We start from the raw sequence: 24657 nt of genomic DNA, 5'->3' as shown, positions 1-24657 counted from the left end.
TTCGATTGTGGTCAATGAAGTAAAGACATTATCTGTGCGTTGAACTTGCCTGCATCCACCGTTCACACTATTTACACACAGAGAGAAAGAATCTTGAAAGCTGCCGATGTTACTGTTGGTTCTGCTTGTAGCAAAGTGGTCTCTTAGTTGCCATCCAATAATGGATAAAAAGGAAAGTCTATTTCTTGAGTGGATTGATGGGTGTATAAAGTGTAGTGTTCTGTTAAGTTATACTTATGGAGAAATCAGTCAGTCTTTTTAATAAGCTGAAACAGAAAGCACTCGACAATGGTGATGAAAGTGTTGCGAAAGTGGAATTTAAAGGTAGTCATGGATGGTTTGATCGGTTTCTGAGGTGAGGGCAGCTTCATAGTTTAACGTTTACTGTAGAGAATGCTTGGGCTGATACTGAAGCTGTCAAAAAGTTCCCCGCAGAACTGAGGAAAATACTTACAGAAGGTGGTTATTCTTATAAGCAAGTGTTTAACTGTGATGAAGCTGCAATTTATTGGGAAAAAAGTTTTCCCATAAAAATTAAAGATAAAAAATAAAGATATTTTTGTGAAATGGAATTTAAAGATAGTCATAGGTGGTTTGATTGTTTTTGAGGAGATGACAGCTTCATAGCTTAAAGGTTACTGGAGAGAGTACTTCCGCCGAGAGCACTTGTGTCAGATTTTCGCTATACTTGACAGTGCTGCAGTGATTGCAGAAAAGTATTTCTACTTTATATAGGCTGTGTATTTATCGTGTCATTCCTGCTTTTACTATATGTTAGTGTTATTTTAGATTTTATGTGTTATTTGGTATGATTTGGTAGGTTATTTTTTTGGGTCTGGGAACACTCACAAATTTTTCCCATATTATTTGTTGGTAGTTGCTTCTTCACTTTACGACATTACAGCTTACGAACCATTTCTCAGGAACGCTCTACCTTCAGATAGCGGGGGAAACCTGTATCATATTTTATAAAACAGCCATGCCAAAAGAATATCAATTACTAAGTATGGATTTTAAAAAACATAATTTACTCCAAATATTGAAATTACTTCCAGGCCTCCAGTTATTAGATTATTCTACTTTGAACACACTGTTTAATACAAACCTGTTTCTACTTTTCCCTCCCAGCCTTCTTAGGCTACGTCCACACTACACCGGATAAATCTGTAACCGAAGCTTTTTCTCTTCGTTTTTACCCTCCATCCACACTAAAACGGCGTTTTCATCCCCCGAATCCAGAGTTTTTCAGAAACTCTTTCCAGGGTGGGTATTTTTGAGAACGCTGCTCGGGCAGATCAGTGTGGAAGGGGTAACCGGAGACTTCTGAAAATGCTATCAGATGACAGCGCACTATTTCATTGTTTTCTTGAACGCAACCTGACAGTTACAGAACAGACGGCAACGAGACTGAAGCCAGAAGAGTTAGAAATGTACTCACCAAATACTTTGACCCATAACTTACTGAATAAATAAGTATACTCACTCTGCAGTTTTCTGTCCTTGCTCAAATGAAGGTGGTTTACCTATTTATGCAAGTTCTTCTTTGACAATAGATGTGTAACAGCCTAATGTAACATTTATGGAAATACAAGATAACACTGATGCAGACATGTTTTACACATTTAACAAGGTGTTTTATTAGTGCAACAGAGTTAGTCAGTTTTTCAATGTTTGTTGTCAGCTGGGTCAATCTGTCCATGAACTCCCTGTCGGTTGCCTCCATACTCTCCAGTATTTGTTTTTTTTTTACTTTTATGTTCTCCTGCGCGAGAGCCAACAGCTGCCTGTTGTTTTAAGTTTTTCTAGTCTGTAACTACAGAAACGTGCACTTTTATGGTGAGATTCGACACCAAACATGTGGCTTGTTTTTGGTATATGTGTCCTGCGCATGCCCAGTTGGAGGAGATTCGCTGAAATCTCCATTTCAGTGTGGATAGAGATAACTCTAAAAACGCATAGTGTGGACGCCAATCATTTTTATGCGATACCGGCGTTTTCAAAATTATCCGGTCTACTGTGGATGTAGCCTTAGGCTCTTATAGGCATAATACTCATCTGCAAAGCATGATTTCCAGCCAGAAACCTGACATGGTTTCCGATCTTATTTGTAATGTGCAGTCATTTACAGTCTTTCAATGCCAGATAACACATGGTACATCTTGACACATTAGGGATGTATCTTTAAATTACTTAATGCCTAATTAACTCAGCTGGAGCTGATTTGAACTCCTATGCCATTTGCATGCCTCTTTTTCACCTTTTCTAAATTAGAATGTATGCCTATTCAATTAGCACTTTACAAAGTTATTTTACTATTTTTGTTTATAGGAAAATAATCAGGCACTAGATGTCCTTGCTTTCAATTATTTTGCAAAATAATTTCATGTCTGCTTCTTTAAAACAACATTTTTTTAATTCTCTGATAAGGAAGAAAGTCTTTTTTGTGAATCTCAATATGAATCTGAGAAGTATCTCAGTGTGAAATATGTATGTTAGAACATTAGGAGATTGCTTTCTTTATCTCTTATGCTATGGCTACCAGATAACCAATACAAAATCTTTAAAAGTACTGAAGAAGTACAGGATTTTGTTCCATTATCAGTGTTTTCTGTTTAAGTCATAATTTTATTTTTAATGCCTGCAGCCCAAACCCTGTCAATATTGTAACATCATAGCAGCCTTCATTGGCACCAAGTGTCAGCGTTGTACAAATTCAGAAAAGAAATATGGGCCTCCACAGACTTGTGAGCAGTGCAAACAACAGTGTGCCTTTGATCGAAAAGATGAGAGTCGGCGAAAGGTAACGGAAGTGAGCAAAAGTTAATTTTTGTACATTTTAACTTTGAAGTATCTAACTTAGAAATTTTAAGTTTGTTTAAAATTGTAGATAAGAAAGTTAGTTTTAAATTGCAAAGAATGATTTTTGTATTAGTTCACAGGGTGTTGACATCTTTGACCATGACCACATTTATTTCCAATCCTATTTGCCCTTAAACAGAAGAGGCTTTAAGTCTGGTATAGGCCACTGGGTAAAAGATGGTACATTTTCTTCCCTGAAGGAGTTTTGTGAACTAGGTGGGCTTTTACAACAGTCTGAGAGTCTAATAGTTACTGAGATAAGCACTTGTTTTAAAATTTCAGATTTTTTTATTCTGTCTGCCCACAAATGAAATTTGTCTTTGGATCAGTGGTCTAGAGCTCTTGCTGCTACTGCTGTATAACAACAATTTTGGTACTCTACTTCCCAGATACAACATTTTGCTATTTATTCATAGATATAACTGTAAGAATTTAATACTCAGTAAAAATATTTTATTATAACTGATCTACTATTCCTGTGTTTAAATGAAAACATTACACCATTTTAGCATAAATGGATTGATAGAAAATTAAGACTGAAGTATTACGTATTATTTGTTATAACTGAAATACTCTACCTTCAATTGAGCATTCCATCAATATGTATGTGACAGCACTAATGCATGTGCATGACATATATCGTAAGCCTGAAATGACTTAATGCTGTCTCACATTTGTTTTTGTAACTATTGGATGGAGTAGACATTATTCTATGGATAAAACTATCATAACTGAGTTTGTCATGGTATAAAATACTCCTTTTGCAGCTGATGATTTGCAATTTTTTTCCACTTCTATCTAACAGTTGGTTCCAGTTGTACTTAATTGCTTTGTTGTTTATGTGAAGATTAATGGAAGAATTGAAAAGCTGTTTATTTCTTTAAAATCTCATTTATCCTGAAAGATGTTATACCTCAGTACTTCATTTTAAAATATTATTCATATATTTAGTAAATCCTGAGATTGAATTGGCTTTTATTTTCACATTTGAACCCCTGGTATGATATTGTTAGTCTGGGTCTGGCATTTATATTGCTAGCTCTAGTACCATTGGCACTTGGGTTAGCCTTGACTTTTGAAGGCAGTGCTAAGTAACTGGAAGAAAAGTATATCAAGTACTTGGTGTTTTTCAGAAACTTAAAAAGTTGAATATTTGGAAATGAATAATAGATGATTTGTTTGGTTGATATGTATGCATGAAGACTTGAAATCCATGTTTTTTTCCCCTCATTCCTGAAAATTTTACTTTTTTTTGAAAAATTTACATTTCATTAGTATTGTATCAATGTAAAAAAAGAGGTAACAACATCTTAAAGTTACAAGTATGTTTGCATATCTAGCTGAAACAGATTGGTTGCAAAAATTCTTATTTAAAAGCAGGAAATTTTGCAATGTGGTTTGAAGTTCTGGCAAACTCTTACAATCAGAGTTTGCATTTTTCTAAAATGACGAGGTATATATCAGATAAACCATTTTCTCACCACATTTTGCCAAGGTTTCAATTTGTTTTGTTTTATAAAGGTTGATGGGAAATTGCTTTGTTGGCTTTGTACACTTTCCTATAAGCGTGTTCTGCAGAAAACAAAAGAACAGAGAAAAAACTTGGGTTCGCACTCCTCATCATCTTCAGCTTCACTGCCTGAGAAAGACCTCTCAAAACATCACCACAGTACTAATCGTCACAAGTGAGTGCCATTCAATATCATAATACTTTTGTTGCATGGCCTCATTATTATATTACATCTCTTCAGTTACTGACTTGAAATTTTGTTTTGTAGCATAACATTTTATGTGCACTATAAAATTGATTTTTGTTTTAAAACCTGATTGTTAAATGTGATTAGTGGTTTGAGAACAGTTAATGCACTTCCTAGTTTTCTTTCAGTATTCTCCATTGGCTATTTAGTCTTTAAGTCTTTCAGGGCCCTCCCACATAAAACTTATATAATTTGCATTTCAATTTTTACCCCGTCATCCCTTTAGACATCACTTTCTTAGCTTTTGCAAAAATTGAAATCCTATTTGAACCTCTACTTAAATTGCAGGAAGAAGTTCAAATAATTGTATTGGTGTTAGAGCCAACTTGTCAAAATTGTGGAAAATTAATGTTAACATTTTATTAGTAGCAGTAATTTATGCCTTTTTAATTGATGTATTCACTTTAGGTGGGAAGGCAACATTGCTTAAATTGCATCAATATTTTTAAGTATTTTACTTATTCTAAAATTGAGTTGTATTTTACTGCAAGAAAACTAGTTACTGCACTCTGTCAGCAATCTGTCATGGTTCACAAGTGAGGGCCAGGGAATGAGTGAGGACCAGAGATTTGGGAGGGAAGGTATGGGTTGTTTGCTTCCAGGCAACAGACATTGTTGGAATTGCTCAGATTCATGGGCAATATAACTTCTCTTGTGTGAAAAATGTTGAAAATCATTACTTAAGTTGGGCCTTAATCATCTTAAAGCTTTACATTATGGAACCTTGAAAGCTATATAGTTCTAACCAAAAAATTCAAATAACATTTTAAAGAATAATCTTAAAGATAATATGCATATAAATCCTTTCTATGTTCAAATTCATATTTAACATCCTATGTTAATGACTTAATTGCAAAAAGTCCATTTTAATATAAGATTGCATGTTATATGTTTTTAATAGAATGTTACAAATTGATATAGTTTGCTACATTAGTCATGTGGAATATTTTAGCAAAATGCATCCAATAAGAAATTTTAAATAAATAAATTGGGCTGAAAACCAATGTTACTTGATTCATGTATGTTGTACTTAATTTGGGAAAGATGCTACTTTGTTCTTTTAGCTATTTCATTGCAGAGGATACCCTTATAATCCTTAGTGTATCCCTAGATACATCCTATCTTCCCTCCTGACCTCCATAATGGGCATTCAGATTGCAGCGAAATTGATGTGCTAACGATGCAAGTATAGCTGGCTCCAAGCTTATGAATGAGATCTGGATTGTGTCAATCTTCAGATCTTTCAGCTTCCCAAGCTCCTTTTCCTTAGTAATACTCACTTCTGCCCTCTGACAGTCTTGAATTTCTGGCATGCTGCTTGTGTCTTCCATGGTGAAGACTGACGCAAAATACTTACTCAGTTCATTCGCAATTTCTCTCCTTCCCATTACTACCACTCCACGTCATTTTCCAGTGGTATGATATCCACTATTCCTTCTCTTTCCTCTTTATATGTATATCTTTTTTTGAAAACTTTTTTTATTGCATTTTTAAGTAGTTACAAGGTAAAGTATGAAAAAAATGTATATAACCCTTCCCCCCTCCCCTTAACCCCTCCCCCCTAACTGCCCTATAGGAAAAAAAAGAGAAAGAAAGAGAAAAAAAAGAAAGAGTGCCTGGTTGTTGGAAGATCTCCACATGCTCCATGGAGTTCGTAATAACTTTAATATATATATTTATTTCTTTCCCCAAATAACCAATTGTTTCATCTTCAGAGCATCTATATATTTATTTGTAAATAAGGGCTCCAAGTTTTCAGAAATGTTTCATATTTATCTCTTAAATTATAAGTATTTTTTTCTAATGGAATATAGCCATAGATTTCTTTCTTCCAAGAGTCTATACTTAAATATGTATCCGATTTCCAAGTAACTGCAATAGCTTTTTTGGCTACTGCCAGTGCAATTTTTTTGAATTCTTTCTGATATTTATTTAGTTTGAGTTTCGGTTTTATCCCTTCAATATCACCTAGTAAGAGTAATATTGGATTATGAGGAAATTGTGTTCCTGTAATTTGTTCCAGTAAAAGTCTTAAATTTGTCCAAAAAGGTTGAATTTTAGAGCAAGACCATGTAGAATGTAAAAAAGCACCAGTTTCCTGGTTACATCGGAAACACTGATCCGATAAATTTGGATTTAATTTATTTATTTTTTGTGGTGTAATATATATTTGATGTAGAAAATTATACTGCACTAATCTTAACCGAACATTTATTGTATTTGTCATACTATCAAGACATAGTCTTGACCAATTTGTTTCTTCAATTTTAATATTCAAATCACTTTCCCAGCTTTGTCTTGACTTATGGACTCCTTGTTTAATTGCCTGTTTTTGCATCAAATTATACATACAAGATATAAATTTTTTAATATTTCCTTTTTGAATTAAAATTTCTATTTCATTAGATTTTGGCAATAACATTGTTTGTCCTAATTTTTCTCTTAAATAAGCCCTTAATTGAAAGTAACAAAGTAATTGATCAAATGACATTAATATACCTCCTTCAAAACAATCTCCTATATATCTAATCCCTTTTTGAAACCAATTATATAAAAGTTGATTGTCCATTGTGAAAGGACTAAGTCTATTTTGAATTAAAGATCTCTTTGCTAATAAAAAATTTTTTGTCTCATCATCAACATTTATCTTATTCCATAAGTCAATCAAATGTTTTAATATAGGAGATTCTTTTCCCGTATCCATTTAGATTCCCATTTGTATATAAAATCTTCTGGTACGTTTTCTCCTATTTTATCTAGTTCTATTCTAACCCATGCCGGTTTATCTTTCTCGAAAAAAGATGCAATAAATCTAAGTTGATTTGCTTTATAATAATTCTTAAAATTTGGAAGTTGTAATCCTCCTAGATCAAATTTCCATGTCAATTTTTCCAACGATATTCTTGACATCTTACCTTTCCAGAGAAATTTCCTCACATATTTGTTTAACTCTTGAAAAAACTTCTGGGGTAATTGTATTGGTAATGATTGAAATAAATATTGTAGTCTAGGGAATATATTCATTTTTATAGTATTTACTCTACCTACTAATGTTATTGGTAATGCCATCCATTTATCAAGATCTTCCTGAATTTTTTTCAAAAGTGGTGAATAATTTAATTTGTATAATTTTTTTATGTCATTATCAACTCTTATACCTAAATATTTTATACCATTTGCCGGCCATCTATATTGAGTTATTAATCGACATTGATTGTAATCTCCGTTAGTAAGAGGTAAAATTTCACTTTTATCCCAATTTATTTTATAACCCAATATTTTCCCATATTCTTCTAATCTATAAGATAATTTACGTAGTGAATGTAATGGATCTGTTAAATAAAGTAGAACATCATCAGCAAATAAGTTAATCTTGTATTCTTCCTGATTAACTCTGAAACCCTTAATATCTGGGTCCATTCTAATTAATTCAGCTAGTGGCTCTATTGCCAACACAAACAAAGCAGGTGATAATGGGCAACCTTGCCTAGTTGATCTTGTTAACTGAAATGATGTTGAAATTTGACCATTTGTCACTACTTTAGCTTTGGGATTTGTATTTAAGGTTTTAATCCATTTTATAAATGATGTTCCTAATCCATATTTTTCCAATACCTTAAATAAAAAATCCCATTCCAATCTATCAAATGCTTTTTCTGCATCTAAAGCAACTGCCACACTCGTTTCCTCCCTCTTTTGCGCTAAATGGATTATACTAAATAACCGGGTTACATTATCTGCCGATTGTCTATTTTTGATAAATCCTGTTTGATCCATATGCACTAATTTTGGTAAGCATTTAGATAATCTATTAGATAAGATTTTTGCTATTATTTTATAATCGGTGTTTAATAAAGAAATAGGTCTATATGATGCTGGTTTTAAAAGGTCTCTATCTTTTTTTGGCAATACTATTAAAATAGCTGTTAAAAAAGATTCTGGAAGTTTATGCGTTCTTTCCGCTTGATGTATTAACTCCATAAAAGGAGGAATTAATAAATCTTTAAACTTTTTATAAAATTCAGGCGGAAAACCATCTTCTCCTGGAGATTTATTACTTTGAAGTGATCCCAGAGCTTCTTCAACTTCCTTCAATGTAAAAGGCATATCTAATCCCTTCTGTCCTTCTGTATTTAATTTTGGAAGAGTTATTTGTGATAAAAATTCTTCTATCTTAACGTCATCATTCTTTGATTCTGATTTATACAACTCAGAATAAAAATTCTTAAAAGCCTCATTAATTTCTAGAGGCTTATAAGTAATTTCATTCACTTTTGTTCGAATTGCATTTATTGTTTTAGAAATCTGATCTGTTTTTAACTGCCATGCAAGAACTTTATGTGATCTTTCACCTAGTTCATAATATCTCTGTTTAGTTCTCATAATTGCTTTTTCTGTTCGATATGTCTGGAGTGTATTATATTTTAACTTCTTATTAATAAGTTGTCTTCGTTTTTCTTCTGTCATATTTCTTTGAGATTCTTTTTCTAATTTTATAATCTCTTTTTCCAATTGATCTATTTCTATCATATATTCCTTCTTAATTTTAGAAGTATAACTTATTATCTGGCCTCTCAAATATGCTTTCATTGCTTCCCACAATATAAAATTATCATCAACTGAATGTAAATTTGTATCTAAAAAGAACTGAATCTGCTTTTTCATAAATTCACAAAAATCTTGACGTTTTAGTAGAATTGAATTAAATCTCCATCTATAAATTGATTCCTCTTTATCTATCATTATCATTGTCATTATTAAAGGAGAGTGATCAGACAATATTCTTGCTTTATATTCCACATTTTTCACTCTATCTTGAGTATTTGTTGATAATAGGAAAAAATCTATCCTTGAGTATGTTTTATGTCTATTTGAATAAAATGAATAATCCCTTTCTTTTGGATTGATTCTTCTCCATATATCAATCAAATTTAAGTCTTTCATCAATGATAGAGTTAATTTTGCTACTTTTGATTTTGTAATAGTCTTTGTTGATCTATCTAAAACTGGGTCTAAACAAAAATTAAAATCTCCACCTATTAATATTTTATCATGTGCGTTAGCCAAATTCAAAAAGACCTCCTGTATAAATTTTACATCATTTTCATTTGGTGCATAAATATTCATAAGAGTCCATAGTTCTGAAAAAATTTGACAATGTATAATTAAATATCTTCCTGCCAAATCAATTAATACATTTTGTATTTTAATTGGTAAATTTTTATTAACCAAAATTGCAACTCCTCTCGCCTTTGAGTTAAATGAAGCTGCAATAACATTTCCAACCCAGCCTCTTTTTAATTTCTGATGTTCTATATCCGTTAAATGAGTTTCTTGTAAGAAAGCTATATCTATTTTCATATTTTAAATAAATGTTAAAATTCTTTTTCTTTTTATTGGTCCATTAAGCCCATTAACATTAAAACTTAAAAAATTCAATAAATCAGTCATTATTTTTAATTATGTTACTCCAATCTATAATAATACCTAATCTTTCAACTTTCATGGTATCCTGGGAAGTCTTTTTAGAAGTCTCCATGTTTCTATGTGTCCCCACCAATCATCCAGGCAAAAGAATAGAAGAAAAATAGAAAATAAAGAAAAAAACAAAATACCCCCCTACTAATGTTGTGAAAGAAAAAAAACACAACATTACCCCCCTCTATTGTACGGGTCATGGCAATCGCCATGATTACACACGTGAATCCCGTAGTAACCGATCCAAAGCTCCCCAGCCCTCCCGCAACATAAAAAGTATATATATAAAAAAAAGAAAAAACATACTATTCTCAATTAGTATTTCTAAAATTTTACTTTTCTCCCTTATATCATCTTTAAATGTCCATCAGTTCCATTCCCTATCTCTGTCTTCATCTTTAACCATTACCTTTAGAAGTCTCTACGTTTAATTAGCGAATAGATGGAAGTTTTTGTGCGAACACCTCCGCATCTCGATAATTTGGAAAAAATCTTTTTCCCTCCTCCAAAAAAATTATCAGTGTTGCTGGGTGAAGCATTAAAAACTTATAACCTTTTTCCCATAAGACTTTTTTAGCTGGATTGAATTCTTTCTTTCTCTTCAAAAGGTTATAACTTATATCAGGATAAAAAAGAACTGGTTTCTCTGCTATCATCAATGGACCTTTTCTTCTTTTAGCACCTTGGGCAGCTGCCTTCAAAATCTTTTCTTTATCCTGGTATCTTAAACATCTTATCAAAATTGATCGAGGATTTTGATCATCTTGAGACCTTGGCCTTAAGGCTCTGTGCACCCTTTCAATCTCAATTGAAGTTTCTTCTCCCATTTCCAATTTTTCAGGAATCCATTTTTGAAAAAAATTTATTGGGTCTTCTCCTTCAGTATCTTCTTTAAGTCCAACAATTTTAATATTGTTGCATCTACTAAAATTTTCAAGCTTATCAATTTTTCCCACGAGTTGTTTTCTTTCTGATGTCCAGGCATCATGATCATCTTCCATATTCTTCATTCTTCCATCCATTTCTTCCATTTTGACTTCCAAATCTGTAATTTTCTTTCCCATTTTTTCCTGTTTCTTTGTTATTTTATCAAGCATAGCCTCCATATTTATTATTTTTTCTTTAATTACTTTTTGGTTACTTTTAATGCATTTAATTTATGCATTATTTGCCTCAATGTCTTTTTTGTATTTTCAGAGGAACTTTCATCTCCATCTTTGTCTGATTTTTCCAGAGAGTCCGGCTCTCTCTCAGATTCACTTTCACTGTCGGTTTCAGTCGCTGCTGGGTTTTGTAGTTCTGGTTGCTCTCGTTTGCGCATGCTCGTTCCTTTACGCTTGCGCAGTTCTCGTTGATCTTTTCCTTTAGAAATGGCCGATGCTGCCGCGGTCTCCTGTTCTATTTCACCAGTGATGTGTTGTACCTGAGTCTGCGGTTTTTCAGTAGAAGTAGGCCTTGATTCTGTTCCAACTTGAGCTGTCTTCGCGGTAGTAGTTTTCTTCGTCCTCTGTTTATGAGGCATAGCTTAAAACAATCCGGAGTAGTTTATAAGTAAGCTTAAAAAAGTATTGATTAACTTTTTCACTTAAACATTAATTTATTAACTTTTTTACGGGAGGGCTGGGTTCCAGCGTCTCGATCCTACATCATCACGTGACGTCCCCCCCTTTATATGTATATCTGAAAAAGCATCCTCTTTTCTATTATTGGGTAATGTGCCTTCATATTTCATCTTCTCTCTCCTTATTGCTTTAGTTGTTTGCTGTTGGGTTTTAAAAGCTTCGCATTACTTTTTTCTGTATTGTATGCCATCTCTTTTGCTGTTATGCAGTATTTAACTTCCCTTGTCAGCATCAGTTGCCTCATGCTCCCTTCAGAATGCTGTTTTTATTTGCAATATAACTACCTGACCCTTCCGAATTGCTCCCAGAATCTCCAAATATTGACGTCCTCCCATCATTCCTGCTAGTGTTTTCTTCCAATTGACTTAGGCCAGCTCCTCTCTCATGCCTCTGAAGTTATCTTTACTCAACTGTAATACCAATCATCCAATTTTAGCTTCTCCCTCAGACTGCAGGGTGAATTCTATTATATTGTAATCACAGCTTTTTAAAGGTTCCTTTACCTTAAGCTCCCTAATCAAATCTGGTTCATTACACAAAACCCAATCCAGTATTCCTTTTTTGGTTTTTGATGGGGTGGAGACTGGGACAGATAGAATGATATGTGATGATACTAGTTGAAAGAGGGTAGTGAAAGCTCTTGGGGGAAAAATGTTACCTGGTCAGTGGCATTTCCACGTTTAACTTCAATAATTTCCTGGAAAATAGCAAAGACTTACCCCTTTATCTTTCAGAATCAGCAGCTTAAGTCCAGAGCAACAGCATGGAGTATGGAAAATGAGGTAACTATTTTGTTGTTCTGTTTAGAAACAAAATATTCTTATTTTCATATTTTTAGTCACATTTGTATTGTACATTTCTACCTGCTTTGAATGCTTGAATTGTTTTATGTCATTACCTGTTCATTGCCCAGTTGATAATGAGCCATATAGCATAGTAAAGTTCAAAAAAAGCTTTGTCTCCATTTTAAGAATTCTGCATTGTTTGACTGCCAGATAATTGGAATGAAATTGTCTTTTGTCTCATAAGGATCTTCATTGAAATCATTTGAGTGTTCTGCATGCACCTGTTTCTAATTTATTTGTTGGTCATTGGTTTAAATGGCAAAATAAAATTGTGCTAACTTTCTAGAATGGATGGCGTTATAATAAACAAAATAAAAGGTGGGTTGTTATAATAGTGCTTTGAGGAGTTGCTTTGTTTTATCCAACTTGAGCAAATTTGTTCCTAACTATGATCAAAGCAACACGAAAAACACAAGTACCTTGAACATGGTAAAAGATCATACGATGCTGCATAACATTAACCAACAAAATTTTTATACTGGGAGCCATCCAACACAGAATAGTCCTCAGTGATCAGATACCCATTTGTGTTAACATTTCCTGTACTGCTCAGTATTGTAGGACTAAGACGAGTGGAATTTGGTCATTATTAGTAAAGTATTTTTAAAAAAGTAAGGTAGAAATCTGGGGTTGGAGTGCCAAAGTTGGTATGTAGGGCAAAGCTGTCAGAAATAGAAACATTTACGATATACAAGAGGACAAAAGTGGAGCGGTGCAGAGAGTTTGAAGCATTGTAGAGATGACGGGTAGAATGATGCAAATCTAGTAGGGTTTTGAAAATATACTGTATTTAAAGTTGTAGTAGATGAAAATGTATTTGACTTCCTTAGTGGACATTAAGAAATGGTTAGCAGTTTTGGATAAATTCCAGTTTATGATGGATAGAAGATGGAATACCAACCAAGTAATGATTGGAATAGATCAATTAAAATTTCAAAAGTTGATAAAATAAGATGGGGTTAAGATTTACAATGCTATGGAGTTAAAAGTAGATTACTTTGGTGTTAGCGAAGATATAGTATCATTAGATGAAGTTAATAATGGAAAAATTGAGCATTCTGTGTGAAATATTAAATCAGCTATAATTGTCACTGAACTTCAAATCAATTTGAATACTAATTTTAAGTTTGATGTTTAACAAGTCTGCATAAGGTTATTATTTTATACGTACTGTTTAAATATACTTCAAATAATACATGTAGGAATTGAAGGGACACATTCTAAATGGCTTCAGCAAAATTTCAACTACTTAATGGTTACATTTCACTTGAATGAAATTGAGATGTTTGAATGGAATTTCTCTGTGATTTGTATGTTTTAATACATTGGAGCTAAGCAGTTTTGTAAGTGGGTGCATATGCTATTAGACTAAAAGGCTTCTGTTTAGTATAAGATTAATAGGTTTAGATTTTCTGATCAGTTTCCTTTTTTAATGTAGTACCTGCCTTAGTTGCAGTTTAGCTTTATTCTGTGAGGTCTCATTGTCGATGTGCTTAACCATTGCCTTAGCACATGTTGCAACAGGTTATATGTGCTTTTTTTCCAGCTACTGCTGTGAAACTAGCCTCCAGCAGATGGCATAGCCTCACCAAAGATATTTGGCTTAAAGACATTAAATGCAATCCGTAAAAATTAAATATACATCCAGATTTGCTCTCTAATCTCCACAGAAATATAAAGGAAGATATCTACATTTGTTGATATCTGAGTTAGTCCTTGTTTCAATGTTTTATGCTTTAGAGTTGCTGGTAATAGACGGCTTGGGCGCAGCCATGACAATAAGAACAAGAAGAGTAGGTTACGGGCAGCATAGTGCCCATAGAACGGAGCTTCTTCATATTCCCAAAGCATGAAGCAGAATAACAAGGGCATCAGAGATACTTGTATAGGGTAGGTATTCAAACAAGTTCAATTTAGTGGGGCAGATTTGGCAGATTTCAGATCATTTTGTTGTTTGTTAACTTGTAAGCACATGATTCATATTACTGTTTCAAAATGAAATACGTTTTCTGGAGTCATGGTACTCTTAGTTAGCCAATAGTGTGCCAATATTTTCAGGGTGCCCAGGGAGAGCAAATTCTTAGAAATTTGTAGCAGACATAAATAAATGCTTCTGGTTTTAATATACTAGCAATTTCATACTTCCTCTCATTCAGCAACACTTGGAAGAAATTAAGCAAGTGTGTTATAGAAGATTGTAGAAGATACTGAAGTAATTTTCAGTTGACAGAGCCTAATTGATAAGTTGTCCAATTGAAACCGTAATTGTTATCTCCTAATTCTTCCATACCATCATAATAGATTTCAGATTCTACTGCTCGAAGACCATTTACCATCCAGTTCAAATACCTGCAACCACCTTCCATCAAAGTAGTTGGCAGAACCTGGCACTCTCTTCCATAACTCCTGTAACAACACTGCCAGTCTACTTGCATCTCATTCTACCCATTTTCTATGAGTTTTACTTTATACCTTGGACTTCTGTTTCCTTTCATTATTCATTAAAAGTTTAACTTTTCCAATCTCATAGATAGCTGTCCTCTTCAAATTTGCTATCAGCAGATTCTGTAACTGCAGCTTTTTCTGCTCTTTACTTCTTTTAGTATTTTCTTATCTCATTTAATATAGTCTTCCTATTTCTGTACTGAACTCTTCACGTTCAATTTCTTTGGAAGCAAGTTTTTTCATTTCACAGTTTTACCAAACTAACCATTAAATAAAAGGATGGAAAACTGGGCAAACTTCAGAGCATCCTCAGTTCTCTTTGGTGTCTGAATTATAAAATCTGCCAAGTGATTCAACTTTTTGTCTGCTGACATATACTGAAATATTTTACAGCTTTCATTTTTATTGCTATAGACGTTTAAAACCTAATAAGAAATATTCAATTTTTCCATTTGAGTCTGTGTAATTTTAATGTTGTTTCTTTTAACTAATATTGCTATTCCCTTGTATCTTAAAATGTGCTACATTGATGTTGCATTATTACAGTTCCTTATTAAATACAGTAAATGTGTAGCTATGTTCATTATCACAGAGTCCTAAATTGAAACTAGCCTTAATACTAACTGTTAATAAGCAATGTCAAATTGATGCACAGTAATACAGTTTAACTTTGTTATTACGTGTGAAGCTTTTATTAGGTTTGTACTAATATTCAACACATTATGAATGCATTTTGAAGATCTACAAATTATTGGTTGATACAACAAAAATTTGTTAACTTGACTGTTTCCTTAGCTTAGAAGCATCCACTCTACACTAATAAGCTCTTGACTGAAATGTTGACTTTGTTACTTTTGAAATATGTGGAAATAATATTTTTCTTTGGAAAATATTAACATGGACACTGATAAAATGTTATTTCCTGATCATATTGGGATTTAGTGGCTGAGTAGGGAATGCTCTTCCAGCTATTTTTTAGAGCTGCAAGAAAAGTCCTAACTTTGTAAAGTTCAGAAGCCCGTAATGAAATCTAAATCTTAATTAGGTACGCTAAAATAAAAACACGATATCCTTAATGCATTCATGTGATAAATTGATTTTTAGATGTCATTGAGATGTGCTTTGACCAGTGATTATAAGTAAGCACAGAATTTTGATTGATGGATTCATACTATTATATTAAATTAAAATTGGCTCCTTGTTTGCTGTGAGGTTACTAATATCCATAATGTGTTGATCCATAGGCAACAGTAACCTTCTACTCACCTTAGCCTTATTTTTCATCTCCCTGGTATCATGGGAAGAGATGGGGCCCTCGCCACCTCACAACTATGTGGTTTGAGGTCTTATTACTTTAGAATAAATCCGCTTAAAATGCAGAGGCATAAAATAACTTTTTCTTCCCAGAACAGAGTGACTTAGGATTTGAATCCCTTTTTATACCAGCTGGATTTGAATCACCTTAATTCACAGTTGGTTTTAGATGGGCATCAAGAGGTGAGATTTTTGTTCTGAGTTGGAATCTGGGTTGTTAACTTCATGTTAAACAACTAATACATATTTACAGCTGTCCAATGAATGGAACTATAAATTGTAATTATTGAGTCCATTCTTCTGTGCTGTGAGAGTCCATATTTAGTATTGCCTCCTGAGACTAATTTTACAATTTTCAGCAAATTTAATTAAGTTTACTGTAGCTTATTGGCTCTTTGTTCTGCCTGTATTTTTGGAGTAAGGTCAACCATGATGTTATGTAAGAGTTGTTAATATGTTAAACATTTCCTATTGCTTGCAGCCATAAGTCATCATCAACTAGTATTCAAAATGAAGCTCCAAAAAAGAAGCCAAAACTTGAAACAAAACCCTCTAATGGAGACAGGTAAACTATATCACAGCTTTTTAGTTCCAAATATTTTTTTTTAGCCATATGTCTGGCGCTCACTGGATCTCTTTTCCTCTCTGGCAATTAACGACACTGTCCTTCTTCTCCCCCCTCCCCCCCCCCCAACACCCAACCTTGGCTCTTATTAGAGCTGATTAAATCAAAGTTCTCAAAGTAAATTTATTATCCATGTACATATATGTCACAACATAACAATCATAAGATTCATTTTCTTTTTTTTAAACTTTTTTTATTGCATTTTTAAGTAGTTACAAAATGAAGTATGGAAAAACAATGTATATAACTCTTCCCCCCTCCCCTTATCCCCTCCCCCCTAACTGCCCTATAGAAAAAAAAAGAAAGAAAGATTGCCTGGTTGTTGGAAGATCTCCACATGCTCCATGGAATTCGTAATAACTTTAATATGTATATTTATTTCTTTCTCCAAATAACCAATTGTTTCATCTTCAGAACATTTATAGATTTAATCCTGTCTTTTGTAAATAAGGGCTCCAAATTTTCAGAAATGTTTCATATTTATCTCTTAAATTATAAGTAATTTTTTCTAATGGAATACAACCATAGATTTCTTTCTTCTAAGAGTCTATACTTAAATATGTATCCGATTTCCAAGTAACTGCAATAGCTTTTTTGGCTACTGCCAGTGCAATTTTTATAAATTCTTTCTGTTATTTATTTAGTTTGAGTTTTGGTTTTATCTCTTCAATATCACCTAATAAGAGTAATATTGGATTATGAGGAAATTGTGTTCCTGTAATTTGTTCCAGTAAAAGTCTTAAATTTGTCCAAAAAGGTTGAATTTTAGAACAAGACCATGTAGAATGTAAAAAAGTACCAGTTTCCTGGTTACATCGGAAACACTGATCCGATAAGTTTGGATTTAATTAATTTATTTTTTGTGGTGTAATATATATTTGATGTAGAAAATTATACTGCACTAATCTTAACCGAACATTTATTGTATTTGTCATACTATCAAGACATAGTCTTGACCAATTTGTTTCTTCAATTTTAATATTCAAATCACTTTCCCATTTTTGTCTTGACTTATGAACTCCTTGTTTAATTGCCTGTTTTTGAATCAAATTATACATACAAGATACAAATTTTTTAATATTTCCTTTTTGAATTAAAATTTCTATTTCATTAGGTTTCGGCAATAACATTGTTTGACCTAATTTTTCTCTTAAATAAGCCCTTAATTGAAAGTAACAAAATATATTTATTCTTTAATTGATCAAATGACATTAATATACCTCCTTCAAAACAATTCCCTATATATCTAATCCCTTTTTGAATCCAATTATATAAAAGTTGATTGTCCTTTGTGAAAGGAATAAGTCTATTTTGAATTAAAGATCTCTTTGCTAATAAAGATTTTTTTGTCTCATCATCAACATTTATCTTATTCCATAAATCAATCAAATGTTTTAATATAGGAGATTCTTTCTTTTCCTGTATCCATTTAGATTCCCATTTGTATATAAAATCTTCTGGTACGTTTTCTCCTATTTTATCTAGTTCTATTCTAACCCATGCCGGTTTATCTTTCTCGAAAAAAGATGCAATAAATCTAAGTTGATTTGCTTTATAATAATTCTTAAAATTTGGAAGTTGTAATCCTCCTAGATCAAATTTCCATGTCAATTTTTCCAACGATATTCTTGACATCTTACCTTTCCAGAGAAATTTCCTCACATATTTGTTTAACTCTTGAAAAAACTTCTGGGTAATTGTATTGGTAATGATTGAAATAAATATTGTAGTCTAGGGAATATATTCATTTTTATAGTATTTACTCTACCTACTAATGTTATTGGTAATGCCATCCATTTATCAAGATCTTCCTGAATTTTTTTCAAAAGTGGTAAATAATTTAATTTGTATAAGTTTTTTATGTCATTATCAACTCTTATACCTAAATATTTTATACCATTTGCTGGCCATCTAAATTATTAATCGACGTTGAATATAATCTCCTTTAGTAAGAGGTAAAATTTCACTTTTATCCCAATTTATTTTATAACCCGATATTTTCCCATATTCTTCTAATCTATAGGATAATTTGCGTAGTGAATGTAATGGATCTGTTAAATAAAGTAGAACATCATCAGCAAATAAGTTAATCTTGTATTCTTCCTGATTAACTCTGAAACCCTTAATATCTGGATCCATTCTAATTAATTCAGCTAGTGGTTCTATTGCCAACACAAACAAAGCAGGTGATAATGGGCAACCTTGCCTAGTTGATCTTGTTAACTGAAATGATGTTGAAATTTGACCATTTGTCACTACTTTAGCTTTGGGATTAGTATTTACGGTTTTAATCCATTTTATAAATGATGTTCCTAATCCATATTTTTCTAATACCTTAAATAAAAAATCCCATTCCAATCTATCAAATGCTTTTTCTGCATCTAAAGCAACTGCCACACTCATTTCCTCCCTCTTTTGCGCTAAATGGATTATACTAAATAACCGGGTTACATTATCTGCCGATTGTCTATTTTTGATAAATCCTGTTTGATCCATATGCACTAATTTTGGTAAGCATTTAGATAATCTATTAGATAAGATTTTTGCTATTATTTTATAAGCGGTGTTTAATAAAGAAATAGGTCTATATGATGCTGGTTTTAAAAGGTCTCTATCTTTTTTTGTCAATACTATTAAAATAGCTGTTGAAAAAGATTCTGGAAGTTTATGCGTTCTTTCCGCTTGATATATTAACTCCATAAAAGGAGGAATTAATAAATCTTTAAACTTTTTATAAAATTCAGGCGGAAAACCATCTTCTCCTGGAGATTTATTACTTTGAAGTGATCCCAAAGCTTCCTCAACTTCCTTCAATGTAAAAGGCATATCTAATCCCTTCTGTTCTTCTGTATTTAATTTTGGAAGAGTTATTTGTGATAAAAATTCTTCTATCTTAACATCATCATTCTTTGATTCTGATTTATACAACTCAGAATAAAAATTCTTAAAAGCCTCATTAATTTCTAGAGGCTTATAAGTAATTTCATTCACTTTTGTTCAAATTGCATTTATTGCTTTGGAAATCTGATCTGTTTTTAACTGCCATGCAAGAACTTTATGTGATCTTTCACCTAGTTCATAGTATCTCTGTTTAGTTCTCATAATTGCTTTTTCTGTTCGATATGTCTGGGGTGTATTATATTTTAACTTATTAATAAGTTGTCTTTGTTTTTCTTCTGTCATATTTCATTGAGATTCTTTTTCTAATTTTATAATCTCTTTTTCCAATTGATCTATTTCTATCATATATTCCTTCTTAATTTTAGAAGTATAACTTATTATCTGGCCTCTCAAATATGCTTTCTTTGCTTCCCACAATATAAATTTATCATCAACTGAATGTAAATTTGTATCTAAAAAGAACTGAATCTGCTTTTTCATAAAATCACAAAAATCTTGACGTTTTAGTAGAATTGAATTAAATCATCTATAAATTGATTCCTCTTTATCTATCATTGTCATTGTCATTATTAAAGGAGAGTGATCAGACAATATTCTTGCTTTATATTCCACATTTTTCACTCTATCTTGAGTATTTGTTGATAATAGGAAAAAATCTATCCTTGAGTATGTTTTATGTCTATTTGAATAGAATGAATAATCCCTTTCTTTTGGATTGATTCTTCTCCATATATCAATCAAATTTAAATCTTTCATCAATGATAAAGTTACTTTTGCTACTTTTGATTTTGTAATAGCCTTTGTTGATCTATCTAAAACTGGATCTAAACAAAAATTAAAATCTCCACCTATTAATATTTTATCATGTGCGTTAGCCAAATTCAAAAAGACCTCCTGTATAAATTTTACATCATTTTCATTTGGTGCATAAATATTCATAAGAGTCCATAGTTCTGAAAAAATTTGACAATGTATAATTAAATATCTTCCTGCCGAATCAGTTAATACATTTTGTATTTTAATTGGTAAATTTTTATTAACCAAAATTGCAACTCCTCTCGCCTTTGGTTAAATGAAGCTCCAATAACATTTCCAACCCAGTCTCTTTTTAATTTCTGATGTTCTATATCCGTTAAATGAGTTTCTTGTAAGAAAGCTATATCTATTTTCATTTTTTTAATATATATTAAAATTCTTTTTCTTTTTATTGGTCCATTAAGCCCATTAACATTAAAACTTAAAAAATTCAATAGATTAGTCATTATTTTTAATTATGTTACTCCAATCTATAATAATATCTAATCTTTCAACTTTCATTGTATCCTGGGAAATCTTTTTAAAAGTCTCCATGTTGCTATGTGTGTCCCCACCAATCATCCAGGCAAAAGAATAGAAGAAAAATAGAAAATAAAGAAAAAAACAAAATACCCCCCTACTAATGTTGTGAAAGAAAAAAAACACAACATTACCCGCCTCTATTGTACGGGTCATGGCAATCGCCATGATTACACACATGAATCCCGTAGTAACCGATTCAAAGCTCCCCAGCCCCCCCGCAACATAAAAAGTATATATATTAAAAAAAACATACTATTCTCAGTTATTATTTCTAAAATTTTACTTTTCTCCCTTATATCATCCTTAAATGTCCATCAGTTCCATTCGCTATCTCTGTCTTCATCTTTAACCATTACATTTAAAAATCTCTACATTTAATTAGCAAAGAGATGGGAGTTTTTGTGCGAACACCTCCGCTTCTCGATAATCAGAAAAAAATCTTTTTCCCTCCTCCAAAAAAATTATCAGTGTTGCTGGGTGACGCATTAAAAACTTATAACCTTTTTTCCATAGAACATTTTTAGCTGGATTGAATTCTTTCTTTCTCTTCAAAAGGTTATAACTTATATCAGGATAAAAAAGAACTGGTTTCTCTGCTATCATCAATGGACCTTTTCTTCTTTTAGCACCTTGGGCAGCTGCCTTCAAAATCTTTTCTTTATCCTGGTATCTTAAACATCTTATCAAAATTGATCGCGGATTTTGATCATCTTGAGATCTTGGTCTTAAGGCTCTGTGCACCCTTTCAATCTCAATTGAAGTTTCTTCTCCCATTTCCAATTTTTCAGGTATCCATTTTTGAAAAAAATTTATTGGGTCTTCTCCTTCGGTACCTTCTTTAAGTCCAACAATTTTAATATTGTTGCGTCTACTAAAATTTTCGAGCTTATCAATTTTTCCCACGAGTTGTTTTCTTTCTGATGTCCAGGCATCATTATCATCTTCCATCTTCTTCATTCTTCCATCCATTTCTTCCACTTTGACTTCCAAATCTATAATTTTCTTTTCCATTTTTTCCTGTTTCTTTGTCATTTTATCAAACATAGCCTCCATTTTTGTTATTTTTTCTTTAATTACTTTTAATGCATTTAATTTTTCTAATTTATGCATTATTTGCCTCAAAGTCTTTTTTGTATTTTCAGAGGAACTTTCATCTCCATCTTCGTCTGATTTTTCCAGAGAGTCTGGCTCTCTCTCAGACTCACTTTCACTGTCGGTTTCAGTCGTTGCTGGGTTTTGTAGTTCTGGTTGCACTCGTTTGCGCATGCTCGTTCCTTTACGCATGCGCAGTTCTCGTTGATCCTTTCCTTTAGAAATGGCCGATGCTGCCGCGGTCTCCTTTTCTGTTTCACCGGTGGTGTGTTGTACCTGAGTCCGCGGTTCTTCAGTAGAAGTAGGCCTTGATTCTGTTCCAACTTGAGCGGTCTTCGCGGAAGTAGTTTTCTTCATCCTCTGTTTATGAGGCATAGCTTAAAACAATCCAGAGTAGTTTATGAGTAACCTTAAAAAAGTATTGATTGACTTTTCTTCACTTAAACATTAATTTATTAACTTTTTTACCGGAGGGCTGAGTTCCAGCGTCTCCATCCTACATCATCACGTGACGTCCTCCCCAAGATTCATTTTCTTGTGTGCATACTTAAGAAATACATAATAGAATCAGTGAAAGACTACACCAACTTAGGCGTACAAAAAACAACAAGCTGTTCAAATACAAATATCTAGAGCATGAGATGAAGAGCCCTTGAAAGTGAGTCAGTAGGTTGTTGGAACATTTCAATGACGGGGCAAGTGAAGTTTTCCCCTTTGGTTCAAGAGCCTGATGGTTGAAAGGTAATAACTATTCCTGAACCTGGTAGTGAGACTCCTGTACCGTCTTCCTGATGGCGGCAGTGAGAACAGAGCATGTTCTGGCTGTCCTCTTGTAGATACATTTTTATTTTTGGCAACTAGTAATCCATTTCAGTTGCTTTATCTGCAAAGGTATTGCCTTGTGTTATGATTTGTTTTAAATGCAGGTTCCCCTTTACCTTTATTCTTTGTTGTAATCATTTCACCTACCTAGTGTTTGCAAATCCTTGTCATTTCATCAAAATACTTTTTGATCTATTGTCATAACCTTCTCAGCTTTTTCACTATCACCATTGTGTGATTTCTTCCAACCAAATGTGTGTGGAAAGCCCAGAAAGATTCCAGTTACCAATAAATGACATTTATTTTCTTTCAAAACTTAATTGGGTGTTATGTTAGTCATACTGTTAGAAATTGATCCCATTACCTTGGGACACTAGAAATAGTTTGTACCATTGTTGGGAGTGATCTGTACAATGTCTTTTTGAGCACGCAGTAAAATGTGTTGCTTGACTTGATGCATAATTTGATTTGATTAAGGTGTATAAATACTCTCCATCTATCCAGTCCTTTTGTTCAACTACATGCCAGCCTGAAGTTTGGGATTTGAAGTGACCACACTTCACTTCAAAGTCAACAGGTGGTGAGCGCCTGTTTCAGGAGTCTCACCATCTGGACAATGACTGTCCAATGATCTTGAGTAATATCTTTCCCATTACAAATCCATTTAATAATACTTTGTTCTTCACTTAATGAATGAGGTGTTGCTCATATCTGCTACACAAAAATGACCAGAAAACATTCCTATATAGATCAATAAAATAAGTTGGAGTGTGTCAGCTTTCTTTCAGTCTAACGGTGCTGTAGCTGTGGAAACAAATTAACTGGATGTTAATGGAGACTGTTTTAGGATTGTCCTTTGATCTGACGTTTTGTATCATTCGTAATGGCTTGTACACGGAATAATTATTCTCCCTATTGATAACTTCTGTTAGTAAATTGTCCTAATAGCAGCCACTCATTTAAGGTGGTGGGGATTGATTACTATTACAGAAGCCTTGGGTCAAGCAAATATAGGAAGGAAGCGAAAAATTAGGACCTCAATGATGGCCATCTCTGTATTGTTGTTTTGTACCATTGAGGGTAAGAATTTGATGATATGGCAGATGAATATATGACCATAGAATTGGTGCAGGGGGCAGTTTTTCAGATTTGTGAATCATTGGAATCTCTTCTGGGCGAACTATGACCAGTACAAATGAGATGGGTTACACTTGATCTCGGGAGTGACCAATGTCATTGCGAGCACATTTGCTAGAGCTGTTGGGGTGGGTTTAAACTAGGTTGGCAGGGGTTTGTGAACCAGAGTGTTATGTCAGATGATGGAGCAGTTGGGGCAAAGCTAGATCCAATGTGTAGAGGAAGGATAGACAGTGGATAGAACATAAATGCATGCGGTCAGTTGGTTTTATGAAATGTGCTTACTTTAATGCAAGCAAGAATGATGAACATAGAGGATAGCTCAGGACATGGAACGACAACTTTGGCAGGAGTAGCTGCTGGATCTTCTGGGTTTCAAAATGGGCAGGGAGGGAGGTATCACAGCTCCAGAATGGGAGGAC

At 32.9% G+C, this 24657-nt stretch overlaps 1 protein-coding gene across 2 annotated transcripts in view; it reads left to right on the top strand.

The window, feature by feature from the left end:
• The window catches only part of fam76b (family with sequence similarity 76 member B), a 49020-nt gene that overhangs the window by 12040 nt on the left and 12323 nt on the right, over window positions 1-24657 (top strand). Inside the window, exons 4-7 of one of the 2 annotated variants that reach the window (XM_059964653.1) lie at window positions 2645-2800; window positions 4381-4544; window positions 12451-12498; window positions 16802-16885. In XM_059964653.1, coding sequence (XP_059820636.1) covers window positions 2645-2800; window positions 4381-4544; window positions 12451-12498; window positions 16802-16885 — 452 coding nt within the window. Of the gene's footprint in view, window positions 1-2644; window positions 2810-4380; window positions 4545-12450; window positions 12499-16801; window positions 16886-24657 lie in introns of both variants that reach the window. The other variant, XM_059964652.1, reaches the window with a different exon arrangement.

The sequence above is a fragment of the Hypanus sabinus genome, chromosome 3, assembly GCF_030144855.1.
Source record: "Hypanus sabinus isolate sHypSab1 chromosome 3, sHypSab1.hap1, whole genome shotgun sequence".
Classification (NCBI taxonomy): domain Eukaryota; kingdom Metazoa; phylum Chordata; class Chondrichthyes; order Myliobatiformes; family Dasyatidae; genus Hypanus; species Hypanus sabinus.
This window is presented reverse-complemented; position numbering and strand designations above follow the sequence as displayed.